Source organism: Guillardia theta (assembly GCF_000315625.1).
Source record: "Guillardia theta CCMP2712 unplaced genomic scaffold GUITHscaffold_212, whole genome shotgun sequence".
NCBI classification, from domain to species: Eukaryota; class Cryptophyceae; order Pyrenomonadales; family Geminigeraceae; genus Guillardia; species Guillardia theta.
In genome coordinates, this window is record NW_005434464.1 from 40186 (window position 1) to 52652 (window position 12467).

General features: G+C 51.7%; 6 protein-coding genes across 6 annotated transcripts; 3 read left to right on the top strand and 3 right to left on the bottom strand.

Moving 5' to 3' along the window:
• Positions 1-207: 207 nt before the first annotated feature.
• GUITHDRAFT_121091 (hypothetical protein) lies at positions 208-877 on the bottom strand (the record flags this gene model as incomplete). Its single annotated transcript, XM_005819660.1, has 3 exons — positions 208-572; positions 618-650; positions 700-877. The coding sequence occupies 3 exons, from the start codon at positions 875-877 to the stop codon at positions 208-210; spliced, it is 576 nt and encodes a 191-aa protein (XP_005819717.1).
• Positions 878-1238: 361 nt separating this feature from the next.
• GUITHDRAFT_158965 (hypothetical protein) lies at positions 1239-2305 on the top strand (the record flags this gene model as incomplete). Its single annotated transcript, XM_005819661.1, has 2 exons — positions 1239-1302; positions 1962-2305. 2 exons carry the CDS (start codon positions 1239-1241, stop codon positions 2303-2305), a joined length of 408 nt encoding a protein of 135 aa, XP_005819718.1.
• Positions 2306-2368: 63 nt separating this feature from the next.
• Positions 2369-5842, bottom strand: GUITHDRAFT_148413 (hypothetical protein; the record flags this gene model as incomplete). Its single annotated transcript, XM_005819662.1, has 18 exons — positions 2369-2422; positions 2467-2574; positions 2637-2788; positions 2832-2942; positions 3054-3129; positions 3172-3248; positions 3402-3480; positions 3533-3595; positions 3757-3900; positions 3947-4003; positions 4059-4145; positions 4195-4308; positions 4355-4401; positions 4475-4522; positions 4571-4611; positions 4857-4987; positions 5035-5685; positions 5738-5842. The coding sequence occupies 18 exons, from the start codon at positions 5840-5842 to the stop codon at positions 2369-2371; spliced, it is 2145 nt and encodes a 714-aa protein (XP_005819719.1).
• A 1700-nt stretch (positions 5843-7542) lies between these two features.
• On the top strand, positions 7543-7866 carry GUITHDRAFT_55630 (hypothetical protein; the record flags this gene model as incomplete). The annotated part of the gene is made up of 2 exons (XM_005819663.1): positions 7543-7667; positions 7809-7866. Coding segments are annotated over 2 exons (183 nt in total), but the record flags the coding sequence as incomplete, so codon positions are not given.
• A 1787-nt stretch (positions 7867-9653) lies between these two features.
• On the top strand, positions 9654-11471 carry GUITHDRAFT_156255 (hypothetical protein). The gene is made up of 12 exons (XM_005819664.1): positions 9654-9690; positions 9890-9961; positions 10019-10121; positions 10180-10222; positions 10271-10332; positions 10378-10472; positions 10516-10574; positions 10672-10827; positions 10876-10947; positions 10992-11108; positions 11158-11224; positions 11274-11471. The coding sequence occupies exons 1-12, from the start codon at positions 9672-9674 to the stop codon at positions 11297-11299; spliced, it is 891 nt and encodes a 296-aa protein (XP_005819721.1). The 5' UTR covers positions 9654-9671; the 3' UTR covers positions 11300-11471.
• Positions 11472-11589: 118 nt separating this feature from the next.
• GUITHDRAFT_148416 (hypothetical protein) lies at positions 11590-12427 on the bottom strand (the record flags this gene model as incomplete). Its single annotated transcript, XM_005819665.1, has 6 exons — positions 11590-11607; positions 11768-11941; positions 11988-12092; positions 12145-12240; positions 12261-12339; positions 12393-12427. The coding sequence occupies 6 exons, from the start codon at positions 12425-12427 to the stop codon at positions 11590-11592; spliced, it is 507 nt and encodes a 168-aa protein (XP_005819722.1).
• Positions 12428-12467: the final 40 nt, after the last annotated feature.

A 12467-nucleotide genomic window follows, 5' to 3' on the forward strand; every position in this document is an offset into this window, starting at 1 on the left:
ACACACACACATTCTCATTTCTGAGGACACCCATACAACGTGGACTGAGTGTACGAAGGTACTCCGAGCTGCAAGATGATGTTTTGAAGAGTCCTGAAAGAAAGTCAAACTTATGTCTCGTCCGTCGCACATCTTCCTCCTCTCAACCTCCTTCTCCTCTTCAGTCCTCTCCTGCCAAATACTTGCTCCCTCTGCCCTCTCCATCACTCACTGATAGTTGGAGCCACCGTCGCAGGTGCTCAGGATGAAGGGGCTGATGATGAAGGCTTTCAAAGTAGTCTCATTCTTGGAGGAGGAGAAGATGGCAAAGTTCAGCTTGTCTGTGTATTTGACCATCCTGCTTCCCGCTGGTCGGTGTTCACCCTGCACAAGCACGCATGGTAGTGTTCCAGCAGCGCTCGGGCCTAAGAGAGCAGCTGCGCTACAGGAGTAGAAAGAGGAGGAGAAAGATCCCTCGAGCAGGTCAGGCGGAGAGATGCTGACGAGAGAAAACCTTCCGTCGTATCCTCCACTGCTGGACGCATTGAACACACGTGTTTTGAGGGCGTTGAGGGTAACTGACGCTGCAATGGCTGTCTATCCATCACTATCACAACCATCAAGTGAGATCGACTTACGAATCGTCCACTGCAAGGCACAGCAAGGCTGACCTGCCATGGTGATCATGAGCTGATATGAGACAGGAATGTCGCCTCCTACCGCAGCTTCCACAATCTTCTCTGCACGACATGTCTTGGTAGAAAGTTCCACAACCAGCAGTGCCAACTGCCCCTGCTCCACTGACGAGCATCAACAACACTGCAGCTAGTTTATCCAATTTTTCAGTCGTCTTCATCTTCATCTTCATCTTCATCTTCATCTTCATCGTCATCTTCATCTTCTTTGCTCCCTCCCTCCCTTCGCACGTCCTTACACACAATTCCCGACAGCCATCGTCGTCAGGCCAACCCCACCCCCATGTATGTTCATTCAATTGAACACTACCCTCTCTTAGATCACTACCCCAGAGGCACAAGACTACCCCTGACATTCAAGTTTGAACCCCCGTTCATAGGGTAATTGATCTTAGGGGAACCCCGTGTAATCAGTACCCTACCCCGCATTTTCCATTTTCGTTGGCCACGTTCATTCCCACCCCCCTATCGGTCCTCACCTACCCCCATATCCAGCCTGACAACAGCATGGCGTCCAAGGGAGGAGCGGCGGCGGCGGCGGCGGGTCCTCGGGTAGTGACTGGCATGATCCGGCTGACAGTCCCAGCGGGAAAGGCAACTCCTTCTCCTCCCATCGGTCCAGCTCTAGGTTCGTTCTCCTCCTCTATCTCCTCCTCCTCCCTCTTCCCCCATCCTCGTCTCCCCCATTTCTTTCCGCCCCTTGCTCTGTTTCCACATTCTCCTGCCTTCCAGGCTACTGTACTGCATCTCCCCTTTGCTCAGCTCTCTCATATTCTTGATGCCTGCCGATTGCATCACCTTGCACATCAGCCATTCACATCCTTTCCATCCCCATCCCCATCCTCGTGCCAGGCCCCCATCGCATTCCCCACCAGATCTTTCAACTGAACACTTTCTCTGCTGCTTCTCTCTCTCACCTTCCTCCTCTCTGACGCCATCTCCTTCTCCATTGTTATTCGGTTCATCTGCCCTCAAACTTAAAACGACATCCTCCTCTTCCTCAGGATCTACTGCTTCTGTCCTCCTACCTTTCTCTCTCCTTCTCCCTTCTTCCGTCTTCAACCTCCATTACCCTCCCTTGCTGTCTAGTGCGCTTGCTCAAACTCTCCTGCTGCTGCTCACTGCGCTCTCTCCTCAATTCTCTGCTTACAACCTAAACATCCTCGTCCCGTCCGGTCTCTCCTCCATGAAACGATGCTTCCATCCCGCCTATCAGCTGCCGTGCATGTTCAAGTGTCTGCTCCTCTTGTCTTGCAGTCCTTCGCGACGTCACGTTGAGGTTGGCAGGTCAGAAGGGTCTCAACCTGATGGAGTTCTGCAAGTCTTTCAACGAGAAGACCAAAGGCATCATCGACAATACTCCCGTCCCCGTTGAGATCACTGCCTACAGCGACCGCACCTTCGAATACTTCATCAAGACCCCGCAAACTAGCTACTTCCTCAAGAAGGCTGCTGGTATAGCCAAGGGCGCCGACCAGGCCGGCCGCTCCTTCGTGGGCGAGATCTCGGTCAAGAAGATCTATGAGATTGCCAAGATCAAGCAGCAAGACAAGCAGTTCATCTCCCTCGAGCACTGGTGCTCGCAGATCATGGCGAGTGCCAAGAGCATGGGTTTGAAGGTCGTGAGGTAAATCACGGTAAACAGATTTCATGAGCAAAGACCCTTCTCTCCTCCTCCTCCTCCTCCTCCTCCTTCATTCATGCCCGAAGCTCAAGCTCTGAGCTAGTTGCACGATCTGCATTTTCAGCTGCAAACCACGTCAGAGGAACTTCAACCGAAGCAAGGCGGCACCTCCTGATTTCCCGTCTTTGCGGCAGCTCCAGCCAGATGCTTTCCGATCGTCTGCCGCTGCTCCGTCTGTGCGTTGGCTCCGAGCTCATAGATGAGGTCGACCATCACCTGCCCGCTCTCAGCTGCATCCTCCCACCCTCCTCCAACCTCCATTCTTGCTCCCCCTCCACCTCCCCTGGCCCATATTCTCTGCCTCCCACGCCCATCCTCTCCCCGCTCGGGAGACCATATCTCGTCCTCACCTCTGAGTCGGTGATCATCTGCGACGGGAGGGAGATGCTCTTGTCTTGAGTGGCTGCGAGGAAGAGCGCGTCCATCCCACCTGCCGGCGGGTCAGGAGGAGCGAGAGAACTTTCTGCCTGTACCAAGCAGTCGATCGATGAGGATCTTGCAGAGATTCGCCCACACAACGAGGCTCTGATTGGTCCCTGCGTTATCCTCCTTCACATACTCGTCGTGTCCTCGGCGTAATAGAGCTGGAAGCAATCATGAGTAGTGGCAGAGGCGAAGGACGAGGACGAGGACGAGGACGAGGACGAGGGTCAAAGTCGAACGATGCTGAGGGATGGATGGAGGAAAACTGCAACCTGCTAGTGCCAGAGCTCCGAGCTTGGTACACATCATGAGATGCAGCCCTCCGTCAGTGTAGGAGTTCATCATCTCCTGCAGAGGCGTCAAAGAACAAGGCAGAGACTTTGTGATGACCTGCAGAACTTGCGAGAGTGTCAAAATATTCAGCGAGTAGACGAGCTTGACCATGAGCTGCACCACTAGCTCGATTCCTGAACAAGAGAAAATGTCAGTGACGAGAGAAAGACGCGAGTGATCATGACAATGACAATGACAACGACAATGACAACGACAATGACAAAAATAGTGATAATGGCAATGACAACAAAGTCTTCTTGGAGAAATCTGATTTAAGACGCATGCACCTGTCGCTTGCTTGCTGATCGCCATTCCAAAGGCTGTTGGAAGAATGCATCGCAATAGATGATCGAGAATTTCCTTAATCTAGTGAGAGAAGGTGGTGAATAAACATTCTGCAACGCATTACAGAGCTGACCTGCTGTGGTGTGAGGAGGTGAAGTCCTCTTAGAATAAGTTTGCATCCTTTCGGAATCAAAATCTGCGAGCAGGTCAAAGTGGAATAAGAAGGAAAAGTGAACAAAGAAGAACAAAGCACCAAACACCATAGTTGAGAAAAAAAAGGTGTTGAGGGAGTCAATATAGCAGCAGCAGATGTAGGGTGCAACGCTGAGACGATGAGGGAGAGAGAGGAGAAATCACCAGCTGCTGAAAGAAGTTGTCGGTGTCGAGCTTGCACTCATGCAGAGACAACTGATCTGCTCCGATCCTGTTCTCTTTGGGGATCTTTTGAGTCCCGTTAACTTGCAATAACTGAAAGTAGTTCGCGACGAGAGCTCCTCGTTGCTATTGAACTTGTCATCTCACTACAACATTGACACGTTCCTCTCACATTCACGACTTCGGGGGCAGAAATGATTCCTCTGTCAATGTCTTGAATGGCCAGCAGCTGGGCAACGAGCAGACGTCACACGAAGAGGAAGAAGAAGCCTGCTGATTCTCACCTTGAGCATGGCGTCCTCGACGCTCCTCCTGACTGCTCGAGGAAGGGCTGAGATCTTTGACGGAACGTTCATCTTCTCTTCTTCCTCCTGATTCAAAGATTACCGAAAAGTGGCAAGTAAACGCACAGATGCTTACATTCACTTTGACCTCGGGGAGATCTTGCTGGAGGACTCGTCCGATCACTTCGCTTCCTTCCTCTGGTGAATTCTCGTGTGCTGATGAATCGCTGCTCGACTCGATCTTAACGAGCTGTCAAGCTGTTGTCAGCAAGCGGACTTCTTCCCTGATTCGAAACCTGTCTCGGCCTCCTCAAGTCACGCGGAGGCGGACGACCAAGGGCTCCTGAGGAAAACAAGGTTTGAGAAACGAGGATCGGGGATCATCGAACCAAGACATGGAAGACTTCAAAGCGCACCTTCAAGTGCAACATTTAATCTTGACACACGGTTTCCGATCAAGGGTCCTGCAGCATGACTTAGACAAGGGTCTCTCTCAGAATACTGGCTCCTACCAGAGAAGTTTGCCCGTTCTCCCTGCTTTGCCAGGAGCATACTGCAATGCCGTCAGAATCAGACGATTTGGCAAAACATAATAATCACGAGGCATAAACATCTGTGGCAGCAGCATCTCTCAACATGGCCTGATTCTAAGTGAAAGATATCAGCCGGCTTGAAAGAACTCATGTTTGTCGACACCAACCTGCCTCAAGATGAAGTTAACTTCACTCATCTTCATCCTGGTCTGAGTTGTTGCCGTCAGTGAAATATTTCATAGCAAGAAGTCACTGTTCTACCCACGACCGACGGAAGAGGGCGTAAGCTCCTTCGTTCGCCATGGCTGCATCGTGATTCTGAGGGATGGGCATTCTTCCATACGGATCATCCTGTGCTCGCAAGTCGTGCATGGGCATTCCATGATGAGCTTGAGGCTGCCAATAGACGTCAGGGCGGGGCGCAACTGAAATTCTTCTAAGACCTGCACGTTGCCAGGAAAGGGATGAGGAAACCCTTTCTGCATCTGACTGGAGGCCAACATCTGCGCCTCAATCTCCATGAGGGACTTCATAGCCGGAGGGACTCCCATGCCGCCCTGTATGTTGCCATGCGCAGCTCCTCCGTGCATGCCAGCTGGTACCGGACGGCCCATGTGGCCCATAGGGATATCGCGAGGAGCAAGCCCAGGATGAGGGACACCAGGCTGCTGGAAAAACTTTTGCTGGTCCATGGAAGGAGGAACTTGAAATCCAGGCATGGGAGGTGCGTGAAAGGGATGCGAATGCTCCGGTCTCCCCGGCTCATTGCGCACCCCGCTGCCGATAGCAGAGAAAGCATGGTGAGCAGCGAGATTATCAAGCGGCAGGTCCCTCGAAGCAGAGGAGAAGAATCTCTCCTTATCATGCAGATCAGACATGCTCTCCTGCAACATCTGCGGCGTCATCAGCCGCGGCTTGCCAGACTCCCCTAGCAACGGCGGGGCCGTGGGAAGCGACGGGAAAGCAAAATTCTCATCGCGCTGCACAGGAGCAGAGCCGCCATTCGGCGGCTTGACTCCCCTTGCCGCTTCCTGCAAGATATCAACCTTGGTGAAGGTCATGGCTGAGAGATCCGAGATATCAGCAGGGGCGCCCTGGCAATGAAAGGTCAGCAAGGGTCATTCAAGGGCAGATCAATGAAAATACAGGATCGTCCCATCCATCATCGCCAAATGTCTCGTCGTTGTAGGCATCGGCATCGTCTGCATCGAGTACATCGTTGCGATTCATCCAAGTTTGTGGAATGTCCATGGTTGTAACAGGAAGAATGAACAGTAGCCAAGAGGGGGGTGCACACTCTGGTAAACTGGAAGACAGCTGACCGCTACAATATGGCGCTAGTCAGATCAATAAAGCGTGAGTTCCAAGAAAACTTCAATCCACAACTCAGTAATGAGCGACAAGAGTATTCCACGGTATTTGCTCCCAACGGCTTGCAATCCAGATGACTGACGCACAGGACGGAAGCACACGGGCGAGGTAGAAGGAGGTTGGACTGCAGGCAACAGGTCCTTCCCTAGGAGGTCATGGCCTGTCTTGGTTCTTAAGCCTCCTCCTCTTATGTTTCCTCCTCCTCCTCCTCCTCCTGCTCGTCTCAGCTCTAGCTTCTCCCTCCCTCCGCTGCCGCCATCCCCGCGTGCCCAGCCCTGACACCGACCACCCCTACCCTGCTAGACAACCTGCAATCACCCCCACCTCCCAAAAGGTCTGAACAAAAATACCCACCCCTGGTCAATTGACCTGAGGCGATCCCCATCTCCATTTTGGCTATATGTGTGCAACCTTGATGCATTTTTACTATCATCATACCCGATAAATATCTGTACTATGATTTCCTCCTCTACCTCTGTTTCCCCTGCGATTCTACTACCCGACATTCACAGGCCTGCCCTACCAGACCCACCCACCCCTAACAAATCAAACAGCCTCCTCTCAAGCACCGGCTTCCTCGCTTGCCCTCCTCCCCACTATCGCCCAGGTCATCTGGGGGCTCCGGGCCGCCGAGCGACCCGGCAAATTCCAAAGTTTGACTGAAAATTTCGAAAATGGCAGGGAGAAGTTGAGGGATGATGGCGGCTGGACGGCAGCAGCTGATGGTGCTAATGCTGTGGAGCTCGCTCATGGGAGTTCCTCTGTGCTGTGAAAACAAGGGAAATGCTGAAACGTTTCAAAGACAGTTGAAAACATGGCTGATCAACGTTGCGGCCACTGCCCAGCCCTCGATGCTGAGGATCAAGGGAGGTTTAGACAGGGATTCTCTAACAAATAAAATACCTCAGATCAGAGAAGACGATTGTACCCAGAAGGGCTCTGCTTCAGGTAATCGGGATGTGGACTTGGATGAACTGCTTCAAATGAAGCTATCATCCATTCGTAAGCAAGGCCACCATGTATCACGAGTTTTCAACCAGCATAGGGAGTCGGTAGAACGCCAAGTCCAACAGTATGGCACAGACACGGAATGCATCAAGGATCTTGACTCTTCGAATGCGACTTTGTCGAGAATTTTGCAGATCCCATGCTTCACGAGTGACGAGAAATTGTTGCAAAAGTTGGAAAGTTTCAAGAGCACCCTAGAATCACTGAACAGTCTGGCGAAAAATCGTGATGAAGGCGCTCATCAGGATGGAGAGAAAGGCAATCAAGGAATGTTAGACTTGTTGGCTGACTTGAAATCTGACAACCTTATGGAAGACGAAAACCCTGAAGATGTCCGGGCGGAGTTGAACAGAATCCTTGATGCTTTCGAGTTTGGAAAGGAATACAATGAGAAAGTGAACCAGATCAGGCCATCCTCCGACCAGGTCTTGTTTTGGCGGTCTGTCTTTGATTCCGATACTCCAAAAATCATATCTCTGCTGAGATCCAGAAAGATCGATGTCAATTTGCCCGACCCTTCCAACCTTCTGCACTCTTGTGCCTTTCATGTGGCAGTAACTTTCAACGACACTTTGACGGTGGAAATTCTCCTAAATCATGGAGCGAGCCCCCATGTTCTCGACAGAAATCTCGAAACTCCATTGCATTATGCCTCCCGATATTGCTACCCGGAAATTGCAAAGATGCTCATGCAGAAGTACTCTATGAATCCATCGGTAGTCAACCAGTATGGGCAGAACAGTCTTCATCTTCTTTTGGATTGGACAGAGGCGGCAAAAGATGAGAAGGCGCTGGAGAGGAACATCAGTCAGCTCGAACTGACGTTGCACTACCTCAGCGCTGGCGTCGACCCCAACGCTGTAGATTACAGGGGGTGGACTCCGCTGCATTATGCTGGTCAGTCATTGGCGGTTTGCGATGTGGCCTATATTTAACAACAGTCGTTAGCCAGGTGGGACCGACGAGAAGTTATCATCCTCCTTCTACAAGCCGGCGCCTCCGTCAACACATTGACCGGCGACGGGCATACACCTCTCGACTGGGCGTACGAGGCATGGTCGAGACGGTCTGTCGGGGTGCTTGAAGAGGCCGGAGCGATCCGAAGCCTCCAAGGCTCCCGATCTGTTTGGGAAAAGCATGGTGTTCCTCATTTCGTGAAAGAATTCGGGACTCCAGAAGCGGTACACGCGTTTGCTGATTCTGCGAATGTTTACTGGATTCAATTAACCCCTTCTTTGTAGGTAAAGCAAAATCCCTTGGTAAAAATGTCAAATGAAGTGCGATTGGAGGAGCAGGAGCAGGAGCAGGAGCAGGAGCAGGAGCAGGAGCAGGAGCAGGAGCAGGAGCAGGAGCAGGAAAACGTTACGCCTGATCTCGACGACGACTTTCTGGAAGAGTTGAGCTTGAGCGAATTGAAAAGCAATTTGTCATCATTGGATGAAAGCCAGGAATGGAGCTCGGAGTCGCAGTAACGAGACTCAGACATAGGCTCGGCGAGTCGGGCATGGCCTGAGATAAAGCGAACTTCGGACTCGCCGCCGAAGTAAGCGTCGTCAAGAGCCCCCGCCGCCGGCGGTCGCGGCGGCCCCGGCTCAGTGCCGGGCCGCGCTAGACTCCGGGGCCCCGGCACGGCGGCTGACAGTGAGTGGCAGCCCGGCGGTGTCCGGCGGTGCTCAGCCCGGCCTGGCGGGACTCTCACTGACTGAGCCTTTACTCAAAGTTAAGTTAACTTGAAATGTGACAGCCTGGTGAGCTATTGTCACTGGCACAGCACGGTGACTCAGAGTCTGACGGTCGCAAGTTGCTTCGGATGAATCTCTAATGTTGAACTTAAACTCCGTATGTTAACTTGATCATGGCCGGGCGGGCCCCACCGTCACTGTGACGGTGGTAGTCCGACGGCAGTGCGGCAGCAAGCCCCGGGGCCGGGCCGCGGCCCGAGACTCAGGCTTCAGTCTACCGGCGGAGTCACGGCGGCACGGTAACTCCGAGCCTGGCGGCCGCGGCCGCCGCTAAGTCGAGTCCGATCACCGGGCCGGCAGGGAGTCCGGCGGCCGCCCGGCCCGGGTCGGACTCCGCCTCAGCCTGTGCCCGCTTACTCAAAGTTAAGTTAAAAATCAGTACGAGGACAATCTTGTTTTATTAGAGGCATCAAAATCATCTTCTTTACTCAAAGTTAAGTTAAAAATAATCAGTACCATCTTATTATTCATCAGTGTGGGTTCGCCCTTCACTCAAAGTTAAGTTAAAACAAATCAGTAATAACAATGTCATGGGGGTGGGGGTAGATACCCCTACCCCTCGGCCTCTGGGGGCCCTGCAGACCTACTCCGACAAGCTTCATGGGCGGACGTATGTCAGGGGTGGGTCATAAGTGAAATGATGGCGATAAACCAATACCAATAACATTCATTTGTATAGTGGGGTGGTAAATCATGGGGGTAGGGTGGTGGAGTCAGGAGGAATAAACTTTGCACTCGGGAATCAGATGGGGTACTGTTTTGAGTAAAGACGAAAGTAAGGGTAGGGGTACTACAAATCGGGGATCATACCCGTATGTTGGATATTAATAATTATTCATTTGACGGGTGGGTGTTGTCCACAAGGGGTACTGACGTTTGTCATGACAATCATATGGTAGAGGGTGGGGGTGGGGTCATCGCAATCTTGGTAGGCGGAAGGAAAAATGTCGAAGGGAGATATGCTGGGGCTTGAAACAGGTGAGATTGCGACGAAGATGAGCAAGAGCAGGGCTGTCTTTTGAAGATGAATGCAATGTTGCTAGCTTGCATGCTTGTGCCTCTGCTGTTCATACACCATGATGTTTGTTCTGATCATATCTAGAGGCATCCACTATGCCTATGCCTCCTCTATGCCTGCCGAGCTTCCGTTTCCTAGATAACGACAACTTTACCGCAGGGTATCTGGGAAGACTCACGGCGTCTGAGGAAGCTGCTTTACATAAGATGAGAGAATTGTTTCCAACCGAACGTAAGCAATGATTTCTGAAGTTGTTTTCGATCTTTTGAGTTTATTTGATTTGCAAAGGATCTACCCAGCACATTCCGTTGACAGATGCTGACTTGCTCCGATTTTTGCGCGCCCGTGAGTTCAATTGCGACAAGGCTGCTACTATGCTCAAGAACACCATGTGAGCTCATGGAGTGGCGACTCATCTCTCGGGCTTGTTTTTACGTTGAGGTCTTCAGAGAGTGGAGGAACAAAATAAAACCATGGGAAGTCACGCTCGAGGCAAGCCTGGTTTCATCCCAATAGCCGTGGATTAATTCGTTTTTGTAGAGTGTACGATATGTCTATGATATGAATGCTGCACACTTCCATGGCCGCGATTCTCAGGGCAGGTGATTGCAAAAGGTCTATTTTTTTCATCCTGATTGCGTTGTAAGGCCTGTTTTGTGGTTTCACTCGAAACACCATGACCCAGATTTCTGTGAGATTGCAATCAAGAATTGTTACTACATGATCGAGAAAGCAATCTCTGGTGAAGCTTGTGGTTCATGCCTTGTTGATGACGATCGCCTCAGAATTGAAAGAGGGGCAAGAGGCTGTCTCTGTGGTCTTTGACCTGAACGGTTATAGCAAAGTAAGAGTGTTGTCACCATTGACTCAATTCTGACGTGTCCTGCTCGAATGATTTGGCGTGTCTGCTTGCGTTTGATTTTCAACTCTTGGTCTCAAAGAGAAACCGAGATGCTAAGTTTGCATGGAACGCGATATCAGCACTTCAGAACTATTATCCAGAGAGGATGGGGCTTTGCCTTGTTTTGAATCCTCCCTCTTTCTTTTGGTTGATGTGGCGTGTGATCAAACCATGGCTTGCTCCTCGCACAGTGAATGTAAAAGCTCCTCTGCTTTACCCTACCTCGTTGCTGAAGTTATCACAGAAAATCGTCTTTGTTGGAGACGATTACGCTGAGAAGATAAGACAGTACTTTTCAGATGACACGATCCCCAAGGTGAGCGATGCATGATTCACGTTCGCAATGACGACAATGCTCAGTGTCTTGGAGGAAAGTATGACTTGGAGCCAGAAGATTGGATCAAACAAATTTATGGCCCCGCGCCTCCAATGCCGAAAAAGAACGGAAAGGGATGGTTCTCGTGGTTTAAATCACATGTATTTTTCGAATCTCTAGAGTGCGGCTGATCTGACTCTTAAAATGCAGGGGAACAAGGGGGGACAGGAGATGATCAGATCGGACTCGGTCTCGCTGGACGAGGCGCCCTCAGACGGTTCGTCTCCTTTCCGTCCCTGCATCTGTATGCTCACTTGGCCCCACAGCTGTGCAAGGATTCGAGGCGGACTAGGCAAACTCACACGGGGCACTCTGATTGCCAACTACTGCTGCTTCTGAGAGCCAAGCGGCATGACTGTCGGGCTTCTTGTGTAAATATGATGTTTGACGCTGACCCGACGCTCTCCGCTCAGCGAATACATCTGTCATGCTCTATAAGATATCGAATAGATGACAAACGATCCAACACACCGTTTCTCTAAGACGTAGTTAGTTTCCTTCCCTACGATAAAATCTTGTCGCCACACCAGGAGGGAGGGCAGATGTTCATTGGGCACCTGTCAAGCATGACATGACAAGATGCTACGTCAAGCGGCAAGCCTGGCAGCACCAGTTTGGAGGACAGCAGCATGGAGCCTCAAGGTACGGCGCTCCTGCGCGACCATTAACTCAAAGTCCGGGCCGTGACACATAAGGGGGAAAGGAGAAAGAGAAGTGAACGCGAGCGGACAAGGATTGAGCCAATGCCTGTCATGTCAACCCGGAGGTCCTGCGAACGGGTCACGCTGGCAGCATCGCCCTCATCATCCGCCTGTGCGAGCTCCTGAGGGGTAGATGCGGCGTCTGTCTGGCGGTAGAGGGCATCGAGGTCTTTCATCTCTTGTCGATCCAGCTCCCACTGGTTCACACACTGCACAGACGAGTTTGAGTCCACCTGCTCAGCCGTCACATTGCAGAGGAGTAGCCGTAAATGCCCCCACCCTCCTTGGCCTGTGTGCTCGCTGCTCTGAGAGCTTTGCAAGTCGCCATCTGATCTCGCTCCTCTTGTGCTTCATCTCCTCAGCGCCATTGTCGTATGTCTCCATCTATCGCGACAGCGTCAAGCGTCACCTTACTTGCAGCAGCATGGCCAGTCACCTGCCCGACGGGGCTTTCGCTGTAGGTGGGGTATGACCAGCCGACCTGAGCAGCAAGAAACAACTTGTCAGGACCATAGATGGAGACAGGTGTGAGCTGCGGTGATGAAATCGTACGTGGCAGGAGAAGAGCATCAGGAGCGAGGCAAGCACGAGAATCTGACGTGCGCTGGTGGTAGATGTAACCGCGACACTCCTGCATGCAGTGTATTCTTCATCTGCACTATAGCGGCAACATCATCTTCTTACGTCCCATCGAAGCTTGTGGGAAGCTTTATGAGCATCATGACACCTGATGCACTAAGAAAACGACCTGTGTATGAA